At 38.9% G+C, this 16,788-nt stretch overlaps 1 protein-coding gene across 3 annotated transcripts in view; it reads right to left on the reverse strand.

The window, feature by feature from the left end:
- The window catches only part of LOC130920948 (leucine-rich repeat-containing protein 49), a 94,764-nt gene that overhangs the window by 42,413 nt on the left and 35,563 nt on the right, over positions 1 to 16,788 (reverse strand). For all 3 annotated transcript variants that reach the window (XR_009064264.1, XM_057844518.1, XM_057844526.1), the window contains exon 9: positions 2,358 to 2,419. Coding sequence is in view for 2 of the 3 variants with exons in the window: in XM_057844518.1 (XP_057700501.1) it covers positions 2,358 to 2,419 (62 nt within the window). In the remaining variant the exon portion in view is untranslated. The remainder of the gene's footprint in view (positions 1 to 2,357; positions 2,420 to 16,788) is intronic.

The following is a 16,788-nucleotide window of genomic DNA, read 5'->3' on the forward strand; positions in this document are numbered from 1 at the left end:
TATGTGGTTAAAATCCCATCCGGCCACATTTTTCCAGAATGTGGCTGCGGTCTGAACTGTCAAGTCCCCCAAATTGGAATTCATACAGCAATTAACGTCAGCAAAGAATAAGAGCGACAGGGCGCTACAGTAGCGGTGCAGCTGTGTATTAGCACCTAGCTTGAACGAGGATTTTGGGGAAGGAGAGGGCTTGACAGTCATTAAAAAATAAAATGGGTTGATGATAAGTCTGAGAATGCTCGGATTTCTCTCTGCTCCAATGCTCCTGCGCATGCGGGCTAGTTTGCTCAGCGCATCTCAGACTGCAAATTAGAGCGCATGTGTGATACTTGAACAGGCTCAATGGACAAAGGCAGTCTGAACGGGCACGCCAAAAAAAACAGATATGACAAAAAATCGGAATTGTGCATTAGGACCTGCGGTATGAACCTAGCCTTAGTTAGCTAGATAGTTATGAATTAGTTTAATTTGTTGATAAATAATAATAAAGAGTCATGAAAGACAGACACACAAAATACTATATGGACATAATACTTACAGTATACATATCAGCTCTTGCTGTGGAAAATTATCTTCTTAAGGGATGTCACTTTTTACATAACTAGTCCGTGTAAATTTATTCCTGACAGCCAAAGTTAATAAGAATGAAAGATTCCCATTGGATTCCATAGAAAATGCATGTGGGTCATTTTTGACCCACTTGTGGAAGCTTAGGTTAGTAATACAAAACTGACAATTTCTTCAAATGCTCAAAAAGTTAATCAAAAATTTGAATGGCATTATATCAAAAACATGTTTTTTGAGGAATACCTGGAATATGAATTGATAACAATTTTTCAATCCGAAGATATTTCAAGAAAACAATCTCACGGGGTCATTTTTGACCCACTTATGCATCTAAGGGTTAAATGTGGAGCTGTCCAAATTATCGCGTTAACGCGCGGTAATTATTTTTTTTAATTAATCATGTTAAAATATTTGACGCAATTAACGCACATGTCCCGCTCAGAAAGTATTCTGCCTTTTGGTAAGTTTTACAGCAAGGGTTTTTGTGCTGTCCAACAGCGAACTCTTATGGTCGCTTTGCGACATGGTTTATTGTTTTCTTGCCAGTTCATTATGGCTGCATGACGTCTCGGGCTGATAATGTTGTGCTTATATGATCCTTGGACAAGATTTGTCCGTAAGTATGGTTGTTGTAAAGAATGTACATATTATGTTAGTAAGCGAAATGTTATATTTTTTGTATGAGACGCTTGTATAGCGTGCTAAGCTAACGTTGTTGCTAATGCAATGCTTGTGTACTTTTTGTAGTTTTACGACGGTCTAAAGAGGACAATTGTTTGAGGCCATTTTATTTATTAATCAGATGAAAAAGGAAGAAGTCTAATTATTTAGGCGTCGTTCACTAGCTGTCTAGTTTTGGAAAAAGTAGACGCTTCGGAGTGAGGACAGCATAGACAGATTTAAAAGACAGTAGAGTGAAATGCCCACTACAGTCTTTATGTACCGTATGTTGAATGTATATATCCATCTTGTGTCTTATCTTTCCATTCCAACAATTTATTTTACAGAATATATATATAATTTACAGAAAAATATGGCATATTTTATAGATGGTTTGAATTGCGATTAATTGCGATTTATTACGATTAATTAATTTTTAAGCTGTAATTAACTCGATTAAAAATTTTAATCGTTTGACAGCCCCAGTTAAATGCTTCAAAATCAATAGGAACTGACCATGAAATGCCTTCAAATAAACATGAAGTGACCTGATATGAACAGAAATTGACCAAAAAATGACCTCAAATTAACAGGAAGTGAGCTGATATCAACAGGAAGTGACCCCAAAATGCCCACATTAGGCCACATTAGGGGTCATGATTTCCTGGTTCAAGCTAAAAAAGCTAGCAAAAAATGTTTAATTCAACTAAACTGGAAGAACTGGCTAATAATACTCATGTTTCAGTGCCATTATATTTTAACTGGTTGCCTCCCTCAGTCAGACGTTCCCACCCCAACTTAAAAGTATTTCCGTCCAAAAAACTAAGACTTTTCTTGAACATTTGTCACCGGCTAATAGGTGGGGTTCGTTGGAGTTGGACACATGATGACTCACGACTTGAATAGGGTTGACTGTATGCCATCAACAAGGCCACCTTCACATGCAAGCTTGAGGCTAATGAGGTTAGCCACGTTACCGGGTTAACAAGTTAGCGTCAAGTCATCTTCACTGAGGCGCGTAAAAACAACCGACCCACTTTCAAACTAACAGTGAAGAACTTTTAAGGTTTTAGGGACAGTTTGCCAGCGTGTGATGATGAAAGGATTTTTTTTTTTTTTAATCGTCTTACCTGCTGATGTTATTGCAGCTGAGAAAGAGGCGCCGTAAGCGGGGGAGACGGTCCACCTCGGTCTAGGAGGGAAAAGGGGGAGATGGAGGGATGAGAGAGGGAGGAAGAGCATCGTCGCTTTCGCCTCTCCTCTCAGTCAGTCAGTCAGTCAGTCAGTCACCTTGCAGCTCGCCGATCCGGCAGCACAGCATCCCCGTCCGCCCTGCGCATGCACCGAGCCCGGCATGCTGCCTCCTCATCCAGCGAGGCGGGGCAAGGCGATGCGAGGTTCGGGAGGGGAGGGGGAGCAATGCAGAGATGCTGCAGCAGGAGGCCACATCCACACGCACACCATTACACACACACGTTGAGGAACAATGGCCGGTTCTGAATAAGCTGCATCCGCCCCCCGCCCCTGACAAAACCTCTGAGGACCACATGTAAATGAGATACGGCGGAAGCTCCCAAGTCCAACGCGTACAATCTACTCCACGCCGTGTGCAATCTGCTCATATTCACAGATTTATTTTTAATTTTGCAGACGTTTTAAAATCATCAAACACTTTTTAACAACTCTCTTAGTGAGTGAGGACAGAATGATAAAATGTGGTACCTCTACTTATGGAATTAGTTGGTTTTGAAAGTGGTCTGGTAAACTGAAAATTAGTAGAGACGCGTTTTCCAAGTACAGTGGTTTGAAAAAGCTTCTGAACCGTTTGGAATTTCTCACATTTCTGCATAAAATCACCATCAAATGTGATCTGATCTTTGTCAAAATCACACAGATGAAAAAACAGTGTCTGCTTTAACTAAAACCACCCAAGCATTCATAGGTTTTCATATTTTAGTGAGGAAAATATGAAAACCATAACAGATGGGGGAAAATAATTAAGTGAAACCTCAGCCTAAGAACACTTAAAGAGCAATTGAGACCCATTTTTACCAAACAATTTAAGACAGGTGTGTGCCCAATCACTCATAAGTGTTGTAAAGCTGTCCACTATAAAACACACAGCTTTAAAACATTTTTTTTTTTTTAAGTTAGCATTTTATAGCATTTAAGCTAGTGGACTTTTTGCTATGTTAGCTATATTAGCCATTTGTGCTTTTGTTGTACTTACATTGAAGAAGTATGAAAAAGTATCTGAACCTTTTGGAATTTTCTCACATTTCTGCGTAAAATCACCATCAAATGTGTACTTGTCTTTGTCAAAATCACACAGATGAAAAAAAGTGCTTTAAATAAAACCACCCAAACAATTATAAGTGTTCATATTTTAATGAGGATAGTATGCATACATTACAGAAGGGGAAAAAATAAGTCAGTGAACCATCACATTTAAAATATCTTGTAGCCCACCCTTTGGCAGCAATACCTTCAACCACACACTTCCTGTAGCTGCAGATCAGTCTGGCACATCGATCAGGACTAATTTTGGCCCATTCTTCTCCGCAAAACTGCTGTAGTTCAGTCAGATTCCTGGGATGTCTGGTATGAATCGTTGTTTTTAGGTCATGCCACAGCATCTCAATGGGGTTCAAGTCTGGACTTGGCCACTCCAGAATGTGTATTTTGTTCTTCTGAAACCGTTCTGAAGTTGATTTACTTCTGTGTTTTGGATCATTGTCTTGTTGCAGCATCCATCCTTTTTCAGCTTGAACTGTCTGACAGACAGCCTCAGGTTTTCCTGCAAAATATCCTGAAAAGCTTTTGAATTCATTCTTCCATTAAGGATTACAAGTTGTCCAGGCCTTGAGGCAGCGAAACAGCCCCAAATCATGATGGTCCCTCCACCATGCATCACGGTGGGGATGAGGTGTGTATGTTGGTGAGCTGTTACATTTTACTCCACACATGACATTGTGTGTTACTCCCAAACAAATCAACTTTGGTTTCATCAGTCCACAAATTTTTTTGCCAACACATCTGTGGAGTGTCCAAGTGCCTTTTTGCGAACATTAAAAGAGCAACAATGTTTTTTCTAGACAGCAGTGGCTTCCTCCGTGGACTCCTCCCATGAACACCATTCTTGGCCATAGGTTTACATATAGTTGATGTGTGCACATAGATATTGGACCGTGCCACTGATTTCTGTAAGTTTTTAGCAGACACTCTGGGGTTCTTTTTTACCTCTTTGAGTATTTTGCGCTGAACTCTTGGCATCATCTTTGGTGGACGGCCACTCCTTGGGAGAGAAGCAACAGTGCCAAACTCTCTCCTCATAAAAATCCGGTCATAATCTATTTTTACCCGTCACTTAAATTTTTAAAATGATAATGATGACATATTCAATAGTATTTAGTATTCATTCATTTTTAATTAATATTGTAACGCTTGCTTGGCGGTGAAAAATTAGACTCGGAAGTCGTGGTATTTTTCTCCCTCTTTTTACTCTGCTTACCACCAACAACACCAACAAAACAACAACTCCGCCCCTCAAAAAAAAAGAGGCAACTATATAGACCCCAATCACCAACGTCACACAATGATCTTAATTGTGGTTGTCAGCCCAAAATCTTCTAAATATATATTAAATGCATCTTACCAGATATAAAATGACTACTACATAGTCTGTGGTGATCGTTTGGTGCCCAGATTTCTTGTCGAATTACAGCAGTCCATCTCGCTCTCCTCTTCGGGTCTCTCAGAAAACGGTAGAACTTCAAGTCTCTCCGTCTATCTTCTCTGTTACTGCAACCAACCTCCACACACGCCTTCACCATTTTGATTATTAATGTTAACGAGCAGAAAAACACGCCGTAATAGGAGGCATGTACGTAGCAGTAATGTGTAAACACGACGAGCTGACAAACAATATAGCGGCTCCAGTCAGGGGGGCGGAGTTGTGACGTCATGTGATTGGGGTCTATACACAGGCGGCAATCTAGTCCACCAATTGGATGACGCGCTGGCACACCGGGTGCACCAATAAGAACCTCGCGTTGATGTGTCAATCACGGTGCCGCCGCCAGACCCCGGTGACGCTACAATATTCTGACAGAATAGCCAACGACGTCATGCATTAAGAGAGAAAATAGCTAATTAATATGCTCACTCGCCACCCTGTGGTCTGGGGTGTGAATTGCAACCTGTCAAAATGACGGACGGACTTCAGTTTTTTCCGTCACCATTTTAAAAAAACGGTCAACGACGGAAAATATTCGGTTAACGCGACCCCTGCTCCATATGTAGACAATTTCTCTGACTGTTGACTGATGAACATCCAGACTTTTAGAGATTGTTTTGTATCCTTTCCCAGCTTTATACAACTCAAAAATCCTTGAACGCAGGTCTTCAGACAGCTCTTTTGACCGAGCCATCCATGCACATCAGACAATGAGTCTCATCAAGACATTTCTAGCCAGGTGTGAGTTTTATAGTGGGCAGGGCAGCTTTAAATAACTATACAGTGATTCGGCATGCACCTGACTTAAATTGTTTGGTAAAAATTTGTTTCAATTGCTCTTTAAGTCTCCTTAGGCATAGGGTTCAATTACTTATTTTTCCCCGTCCTGTCATTGTTTGCATACTATCCTCATTAAAATATGAAAACCTATAAATGTTTGGGCGGTTTTAGTTTAAGCACATACTGTTTTTTCATCTGTTTGATTTTGACAAAGATCAGATCATATTTGATGGTGATTTTATGCAGAAATGTGAGAAATTCCAAAAGGTTCCGATACTTTTTCATACCACTGTACATGTTCTTGGAAGGATTTCAGTTGCTCACAAAAAGATTAATTTAGCACAACATAAGATAATTTTTGCACCCTTTACTATTATTGTGTACGTATTGCAGCTCTTGCAGTGATTTGTCAGATGTATGTCGGATTCACTGAGGATTTAGAGCAAGGTTTTGGCTTTCTGTCACTCTGATCCCCTCAAACTCATTCCAACCAAAAATCGGTTTTAACAAGACTATCAGATTAGTAGGTATCCTGTAATCAACGGATTATCCTGCTAAAACTTATTTGGTTCTCTGCCTAAGAAAGTGCGAAAAGCGGAGAGAGGTGATTAGTACGTAGACAGGATAGTGTAGACATAATTTCCCATCTCTGAACGCCTAAAGATCCAGAATTTTTCGGCCTATACCTTTGATCATAATTTGTATTTAAAAAGGTTTTCAAAACTATTGAGAAGTATATATATACATATATATATATATAAGTTTCATCCGCATACTGTATTTAATTGCAAAAGTATCGATACTAATTTATTTGTTTTTCGCGGAACCGCAGGCCACCAGTAATTTGCCAGAGATTGTTTTGTATCCTTTCCCAGCTTTATACAACTCAAAAATCCTTGATCGCAGGTCTTCAGACAGCTCTTTTGCCCGAGCCATGATACACATCAGACAATGCTTCTCATCATGACATTTCTTACCAGGTGTGTGTTTTATAGTGGGCAGGGCAGCTTTAAACCACACATCAGTGATTGGGCACACACCTGATTTAAAATGTTTGGTAAAATTTGGTTTCAATTGCTCTTTAAGTCTCCTTAGGCATAGGGTTCACTTACTTATTTTTCCTCCTTCTATCGTTGTTTGCATGCTATCCTTATTAAAATATGAAAACCTACAAATGTTTGGGTGGTTTTAGTTAAGGCAGACACTTTATTTCTATCCGTCTGATTTTGACAAAGATCAGATTACATTTGATCAACGTTCAGATAATTTTTCATACTGCTGTAGCTGAATCCAGCTTGTTTTCTAGGCATTCGTAATTTAGTTTCTAGGTATATTTAGCTGTTTTTTTGTGGGACCATGTGTTTAAATGATTTTTTTAAGAGCATTGTGTCGTTAAAAAAAAAAAAAAAAAACTAAAAGAAAAACAGCATTGTACAGCATTTAAGCTAGCGGACTTTTGCTATGCATTTTAGCCAATTGTTCTTAGATCCTCATTTATTTATTTATTCATTTTTTTAATACCGTTTGAGGCAAAGCTCAGGTATTTTATATTTGTTTTTAAATGTATTTATTGCTTTTGTGAAATGAAAGTGCAATTCTCCGTCTGAATTTTTTATTTAGTGTTTTAAATTTACATTTAAATACTTACTTGAAAGTGCAATCTTAGCAAGCCTTTGTTTTACATACAGTGCCTTGCAAAAGTATTCGGCCCCCTTGAATCTTGCAACCTTTCGCCACATTTCAGGCTTCAAACATAAAGATATGAAATTTAATTTTTTTGTCAAGAATCAACAACAAGTGGGACACAATCGTGAAGTGGAACAACATTTATTGGATAATTTAAACTTTTTTAACAAATAAAAAACTGAAAAGTGGGGCGTGCAATATTATTCGGCCCCTTTACTTTCAGTGCAGCAAACTCACTCCAGAAGTTCAGTGAGGATCTCTGAATGATCCAATGTTGTCCTAAATGACCGATGATGATAAATAGAAGCCACCTGTGTGTAATCAAGTCTCCGTATAAATGCACCTGCTCTGTGATAGTCTCAGGGTTCTGTTTAAAGTGCAGAGAGCATTATGAAAACCAAGGAACACACCAGGCAGGTCCGAGATACTGTTGTGGAGAAGTTTAAAGCCGGATTTGGTTACAAAAAGATTTCCCAAGCTTTAAACATCTCAAGGAGCACTGTGCAAGCCATCATATTGAAATAGAAGGACCATCAGACCACTGCAAATCTACCAAGACCCGGCCGTCCTTCCAAACTTTCTTCTCAAACAAGGAGAAAACTGATCAGAGATGCAGCCAAGAGGCCCATGATCACTCTGGATGAACTGCAGAGATCTACAGCTGAGGTGGGAGAGTCTGTCCATAGAACAACAATAAGTCGTACACTGCACAAATCTGGCCTTTATGGAAGAGTGGCAAGATGAAAGCCATTTCTCAAAGATATCCATAAAAAGTCTCGTTTAAAGTTTGCCACAAGCCACCTGGGAGACACACCAAACATGTGGAAGAAGGTGCTCTGGTCAGATGAAACCAAAATTGAACTTTTTGGCCACAATGCAAAACAATATGTTTGGCGTAAAAGCAACACAGCTCATCACCCTGAACACACCATCCCCACTGTCAAACATGGTGGTGGCAGCATCATGGTTTGGGCCTGCTTTTCTTCAGCAGGGACGGGGAAGATGGTTAAAATTGACGGGAAGATGGATGCAGCCAAATACAGGAACATTCTGGAAGAAAACCTGTTGGTATCCGCACAAGACCTGAGACTGGGACGGAGATTTATCTTCCAACAGGACAATGATCCAAAACATAAAGCCAAATCTACAATGGAATGGTTCAAAAATAAACGTATCCAGGTGTTAGAATGGCCAAGTCAAAGTCCAGACCTGAATCCAATTGAGAATCTGTGGAAAGAGCTGAAGACTGCTGTTCACAAACACTCTCCATCCAACCTCACTGAGCTCGAGCTGTTTTGCAAGGAAGAATGGGCAAGAATGTCAGTCTCTCGATGTGCAAAACTGAAAGAAACATACCCCAAGCGACTTGCAGCTGTAATTGGAGCAAAAGGTGGCGCTACAAAGTATTAACGCAAGGGGGCCGAATAATATTGCACGGCCCACTTTTCAGTTTTTTATTTGTTAAAAAAGTTTAAATTATCCAATAAATTTTGTTCCACTTCACGATTGTGTCCCACTTGTTGTTGATTCTTGACAAAAAATTAAAATTTTGTATCTTTATGTTTGAAGCCTGAAATGTGGCGAAAGGTTGCAAGGTTCAAGGGGGCCGAATACTTTTGCAAGGCACTGTATGCTAAAATTTATTCTGCAACGCATTAAATGTTCCTAATCCGATTGATCGATGAATAAAGTATTCGACAAACTATAATAATACAAATACTACAACTAAATATATGTTAAAAGTCACTATATGATACATTAAAATCATTAAAAAATGCAATTTCTGCAGAAATTGTGATGATAGTTTTGCTGTAATGGTGAATATATCGGGTCATTTCCTGTTGCTTTTGAGGAATTTCGGGGTCACTTCCTGTAGAAATTAGGGATGTCCCCGATCTGATCACATGATTGGAAATCGGGCCATTATTCTGCACGGCATATTTATAACGTCTAAATTTGTTTATTTTTCTTAGATCTGGTCAAATTATTTCTTCCATCTTGTTTTGAGTGTTAAAGGGAACCACAGTCAGAAAGACATATACTGTACAATGTTCCCTCGTTTTTCGCGGTTAATGGGGACTAGAAGTAGTGCCAAAAAATATATATACTGTATATTTTTTTTTTGTTCAATGTATTTATTCAGATTTAGCATTGGAAAGAGATACAAATAAGACATGTTTTTAGGGCCCGAGCACCAACTGGTGCGAGAACCCTTCAGTGGCGCCCCCTTGAAATATTTGAAAAGGCCTCCCCTGTCATGTTTTTTCAACGTAGAGCGATGAAATTTGGGGAGTCGATACCTTGTGCAAAACTGCTCCAAAAAGTGTCTGTAGCCATTTTCCAAACCCAACAGGGAATCAGGTATTTTGGATTGAATGTGAAATTTCACTCTAGAGCTGTCCCAACTAGTCGACGTTGTCAACGTCATCGATGACGTAAATGCAAAACATACCGTCGACGGGTAATGACGTGTTAAAAAAATTTACATGCAGATAAAGTTTAGAATGGCGGGCACTCGCGATGCAAGCGGTTGTTACTGGCACCCCCAAGGGGGCCGCTGTTATTTCAATGTGTCCCGCATTGTCAGATTGAGCAAAGAGGAAGAAAGTGGGCGAGCAAGAGAGTGGGAGCGAGATGAGCGAGTGAGTTGGGAAAGTGCGCGGGTACCGCTGAGTTCAGTGGCTGGATCCTCCACCTTTTTGTTTTGGTCAATAAAAGTATCCATAAAGAGCCATCCGACGCCTTTCGGTGTTTTTATGCACGCCGCCGCCTTCCTGAGGAGGAAATCGGACGAACCCAGACGAACCGACGACAACGAGCCAAGTGAATCGCCGGTGAGGAGTTGAAAACACAGCCAATTTCCAAAAAGGGCAAAGTTGGTAATACGTGAAAGTGGCATAAGGCCAAAAAAGCGGACCAGAATAGCCAGAGCCTGGAATTATTTCAAGGAAAATATGGAGGGTGCCACTTTGTGTACTCTTTGCTAAGCTTAGCAAGCATACCACGGTAGCACGCCGGCTATGAAGGAACACTTGAAGCAAGTTGTCTTTATGTGCGTCGTATCAACGTGCATTTTTATATAATAAAATAATTAATATAATTATATATTTTCTAAAATTATTATTACATTTATTAGGATCATGGAAGCTCCCACTTGGGGAAAATATATACATACAGTGGGGAGAACAAGTATTTGATACACTGCCAATGGGTTTTCCCATTGGCAGTGTATCAAATACTTGTTCTCCCCACTGTATATCCTGTATATACATAATATGATAAAAAAATATATGGAAACAGCACCGGCTTGCTTACTGTAATCCATGACTGCACTAATGTTAGTTATTTAATATTATAAAGTTTTACATATAGTAGTATACTATAAAATTAATACTATATATTTAATTTTTGTTACTGTGGGTATGTGTGCCTTTCATTCAAAATAATTGCAATATTTCAGTGTGCCCTCTACTTTTTCTATTTTCAGGTTAAAACAAAAGTTGAACAGTTTTTCCCATCCCCCAAAAATGCGGCATGCACACCAGAAAAACCATCTGAACTCACACAAAGTATTCTGAAAATGGTTGTCCGGGACATTGCAATTCATTTTAACATTTAGAAATATATAGACAATGACATACCACAAAAAGAGTAAGAATTGTTTTGACTCCTGTTAAAGAGGTGAAGTCACAGAGTTTCCGTTTACATTTTTTTGCACTAGTTAATGCCAGCAGCATTTGACCTCATTGTTTGTGATTTATTTTTTGTATTTATGTTATTTATTTATACGTTAATAAAGAATTTAGGTGTTCCAAAATGTTTTTTGTGAATTAATAAGCTTGAAAAAAAATCTCATTATTAAAGTAGTAGTAAAAAAAAAAAAAAATAGATTAGTCGACTAATCATAAAAATAGTTGGCTGACTAATCGGGAGGAAATTAGTTGATTGGGACAGCCCTATTTCACTCACGGAGTTAGTTGGATCCTCCTCAAAATTAGTAAGACTGTTCATGAGACATAAGAGATCTTAAGTTTTCAAAATGGTGAGTTTTCATTCATGTGTCTGACTTGGGTACGGTGCCAAAGTCGGCCATTTTTTGGCAACACGTCATATTCAGTAAATGACTAATAACTCCTTAATACAAGGTGCAGTCTTTTTCATACACAACACAACGGCATTGAAATATTCCTCATTAGGCCTGGCGCCCCCTGCTGGGAACAGAAAACAAGCTTTTTTACTAGACAGGCTCCTCCTCCAACGGAAAAAAATCAATTCACCTTAAACCTGCATCATGGGAACCCAAAGACATGTGTTCAAGTGCCTGATGAAAAATATTGAGGTTTCTTTGAAGCAGAGGGGTCCAAATAGGAAATTGGAAATGACCATTGCCATTTTGTCTCGCCACAAATTTTTGAACAGTCATAACTTGGCAGATATACAACATATCTGTGCCAAACTTCCAGTGCTTGTTGAGAGTCATACCCTGAAGGGTTCTGTAGGGGTCATTTGCATCAATCCTACAGCGCCAACTAGTGGCACTGGCAACAGAAGGTCGCTCATTTTAATGACATATGTCCAGTTCTTTTCAGGTTGGTCATTGTAGTTACAAGACCTTTTGTAATACTACATTTTAAGGCCTTTGTTCGCCATTAAAAGGAAGTAGATTTTTTTTTCATGAACTGAGGCAACCTATAGAGTCATGAAATTTGGCACATTCACATTCATTTTGGTTTTGAATAAGAGCATGGCTGCAAAGCTCAGGAGCACCTCCTTTTTTTGTAGGACCCTCTTCAATAGGGTTTTTTTTCTCCTAGGTGTGTGAATGTATTTGTGATCCCCCCCAAAAAGAGGCGAGTTTTAAGGCAAGTTAGGTTCTCATGAGATGAAGATGCAATTAGCAACGAAGGGATATACAAACTGTCAAATGGCAGCAATAAATATCTTGGTAAGCCGCCTAGGATCGGTTTAAAGACACTGCTGATGAGCTGGAATTGGATGTAGGTACGACATTGGGAACTTATCCCACATCTCAGTAACAAAACAATTTGACCAGCAGCAGAATGCGACAAAATCATTCCAGTCTTCATACTAGCTTCGCTTGGTAGCTACCACAGCTATTCTGCCAGTCCAGCCCAACTGTGTCATCACCCCAGTGTGCATTCTGCGCGTAAAACATGGCGTTCTCTGTAGGTCAAAACATTGACTAAATATTATAGATTTTTACATCAATGGCAATATATTTTTGTGTTTAACAACTAGGGCTGTCAAAATTATCGCGTTAACAAGCGGTAATTAATTTTTTTGATTAATCCCGTTAAAATAATTTGACGCAATTAACGCACAAATGCCCCGCTCAAACAGATTAAAATGTCAGCACAGTGAAAGGTGTACTTGTTGTGTTTTTCTGAGTTTTGCCGCCCTCTGCTGGCGCTTGGGTGCGACTGGTTTTATAGGCTTCAGCACCCATGAGCATTGTGTAAGTAATTATTGACATCAACAATGGCGGGCTACTAGTTTATTTTTTGATTGAAAATTTTACAAATTTTATCAAAACGAAAACATGAAGAGGGGTTTTAATACAAAATTTCTATAACTTGTACTAACATTTATCTTTTAAGAACTACAAGTCTTTCTATCCATGGATCGCTTTAACAGAATGTTAATAATGGTAATGCCATCTTGTTGATTTATTGTTATAATAAAGAAATACAGTACTTATGTACTGTATGTTGAATGTATATATCCATCTTGTGTCTTATCTTTCCATTCCAACAATGATTTACAGAAAAATATGGCATATTTTATAGATGGTTTGAATTGTGATTAATTACGATTAATTAATTTTTAAGCTGCAATTAACTCGATTAAAAATTTTAATCGTTTGACACTCCTATTAATAACATATTTTAGTATAAGAGAACAATTGTGGCTTAATAAAGCCTACAAGTCTTTAAGTCCGAGGATCCCTTTAAAGACTAATTAACAGATTGAAGCAACATTTGCTAACTTTTTAGTTTTGGTTAATTTTAGCAACGCTGGTGGACAAAAGCGGTAGTGTTTTGCCTTGAAGAAGACTGCCATTGCCATGAGGGCCAGCACTGTGTTTCCTACGAGGACCAGCGCACACCTGCACAGTGTCGTAAAATCATCAATCACTCAAATCTCCCGGTCGCCTGCAGATGGATAAAACAACATTTCTGTTTCCAGCGGCTGTGTGAAGGATGAATAGTAATAAGGTAATCAATCCAGTTGTGGCTAAAAAATAGCATATGACGGTTAGCAAACATGTGGCTTAGTGTGGCTAACCAACTCACCTGCTTAAAGTTAATTACAGCGTGTGGGAGTGATACAGACCCCTCAAGATATAAAAAAGGTGTCATTCAACTAGTTGCCAGACTGTAGGCTATGGAGGAAGTCGGCGTGATGTCACAATGACGTCACCTCGCTTAGCAACGGGTCGCCATTTTGCGAAGGGGGAACGCGCAGCTAAACATTCCATTGACAAACATCTGAAATTCATATATTTCAGCATCTTTTTTTATAAAAACGTCTTAAACATGGCTTACTATTATCACGAGTCACTGCCGACAGACGCAAGGAGGCGGTACAATTTAAAATTACCGTGTATTGGCTTGAAAATTTGCCCTTACAAACTTGCAGCTGATAGCTGGATGAACAATCCAAAGGAATGGCCTGCAGTGGAGTTCGGAAACATCAACAACTACCTCATAAACTCATCCAGTAAGTTGACCTTTATCAATTCTAGGCGACGAGTACTCACTATTTTTGTTTTTATTTAGTTTTTTAAAACCTTTTCATTGCCTCTAAGATAGCTTTTGCACGTATTACCCTCTAATCCTTTTAACCATTGTTTTTTTGGGGTTAGCTTTGAAGCAGTTGAACACATTAGTCACGTAGCGTATTTAAACCGTATTTATTTGATATAACTACATTTAAGTATTTTCTTAAGGCATTTTTTAGTACGTTCTGCCTGTATGCATCTAAACAAAACAAGTTTAGAGCGCACGGTAGTACTTTGGGTGTCAAATTCGACTCATGTAGGACGTTTCGCCGATGTAGAACATTTTGGCAGAACACAGTAATTCACCTCCAAGCGTTATTTAATTATTTAAGTTACGGTAATAATAACCACTGCCTAGTCTATTGAATCGTAGCAGCTAATTAGGGGCAAAAAAAATAATCGATTAAAGTTTACTCACCAGTAATAAAATGTCGGCAATGCAAACGTAAATGTGCTTGGATTTAGGCTCCCACAGGCGAGAATAGTCCACGGAACCGTCTTCTTTTACTGTTCCTCGATTAATTGCTTTCAGCCATTTGTTTCTCCTTTTCTTCTCGCGAGGAAGAATGAAGAACTTCAAATGCGGCTCCGAACTCTTCCTTGTGTGACAACCCGGAACACTAAAACTTTTACCATTCCGACGGAAAAAAGACAGCAAATAAGACGAAAGTTCAATGCGTTTGTATTACAAGTGACTCGTCTTTTGGCCCATTGTCAATATGGCGACGCTTTGTTGTGGCTGGTGACGTCATTAAATGCCCGGATGTCCGACTGCCTCTATATTATCACAAATGTTATGAAAATATTTTATAAAGGGTGAAAAGTTACCTAGTGTTGCTTTAATAAAGTTAGCTCTATTAGCGTAGTGAAAGCTGAACAATGCAGTCGAAAGTAGCAGTATCATGAGACATTTTACAAGAAGGCGAGCGAAAAGCTAACAATGGAACATCTTTTTTTCTGTTGTTAGCTCGTTACCCAAAATGCTAATACTATGTTGTTACTTTTTTTGCACGCAGCAAAGCCAAGCTCCAGTTTGGTATATTCACGCTAAGGTGTTCAGGGTGAGTGTGTAAAATCAAATGCTGTCAGCAAGAGGAAGCTGACAATGAGATCAATAGGGATGTTGTTTAAAAAGTGGGCCAATGCAATTGGTCGGTTGTCGTTAGGCCACACTTCGGCTCAGCGATGACATCATGCAGTCTGAGACAGCAGGGCTATATTTAGCCTCAGACAGAGTGCGATGCTCGCTGCCTCTCTGGCATGAAAACAGAGCACGCCGAAGACGTGCCTGCGAGGTTGTGACATGGTCCGCTGGGGATTTAACTAATAAAAACACAGTCTAATCAGTACCATTCACACGGTAGCCTGGATACATCAGTACCCTCGCAATCAATTTTACGACATTAGAAAATTTGACAATGAACCTAATGTTTGTACTGTAAGTCTCTGCAAACTAAGTCAAGACCACACACAGAATTTGCGAGCGATCTGCAATGAATTTAGCCTGAACGGTTCAATATTTTTAACCTGCACGAAGACTTGGAAAAAGTAATCCTTTAAGCTAGCTAGCCCCTGGTGATGCCTCTATATGTTTTTTCTTATGTTATCAGTGAAGGCATAATTCAAACACAGACTGTCACGGGAATTCTCAGTGAGAAAGAGCAACCTGTCAACGTATAAAAACAGCTAACATTTTGACAAATGACCTTGCTTCAATGCAAATGATAGATTAACTGAAGTGAATAGTTGTTTTTTTTTAAAGTAAGATGAAGAAAAACACATCCAAAAAGGCACTGAGTGACTACTGTATCAATAGACATGTGCTGAGTTCATCCTTCAGAAAATTGTTGTTTTCGTCAAAGATAAAGATAACAAAACTATTTTCATGACGATGATGAAAAGCTAACGAGCTAAGTCGAAAAGTAGGTAAAGTCAAAATATAAAAGAGCTGCCGAAGAGAACACTGCTTCAGACACTAACAGTGTTGTCTTTTACTTTTGTTGTTACAAAGAAATTTTCAGGAGGGCCGACAACTATATGTGGTAGTTGGTATATTAAAAAAATGGCTTTTGGTATATGGCAAAATGTTTTTTGGCATCTGGCATTTTTTTGGGGGTGTATATGGCATTTTTTTGGTATGTGAAAAAATGGCTTTTGGCATCTGCCATTATTTTGGTATGTGACACTTTTATATGGCTTTTTTTTTTTTATATGGCAAAATGGCTTTTGTATATGGCATTTTTGGGGGTATATGGCAGAGTGGCTTTTGGCATCTGGCCTTTTTATTGGTATATGTCATATTTTTTGTGTATGGAAAAATGGCTGTTGACATATGGCCGTTTTTTTTGTATTTGGCATTTCTTCTTGGGTGCCACATGAATGACAATGCGCTGTAATGGTAAGTGTACGGTCAAAAATCACAACCATACATGTTTTTCTGTCATTCAAAATGAATGGAAAATTTGGACATGCATGGCCGTCAATGGCATGGATGTGTATGGCCTGCTAAAATGCCATGTACAAAAAAAAACAAAAGAAAAAAACAAAAAAACAAAGC

This window comes from Corythoichthys intestinalis, chromosome 1, assembly GCF_030265065.1.
Source record: "Corythoichthys intestinalis isolate RoL2023-P3 chromosome 1, ASM3026506v1, whole genome shotgun sequence".
Classification (NCBI taxonomy): domain Eukaryota; kingdom Metazoa; phylum Chordata; class Actinopteri; order Syngnathiformes; family Syngnathidae; genus Corythoichthys; species Corythoichthys intestinalis.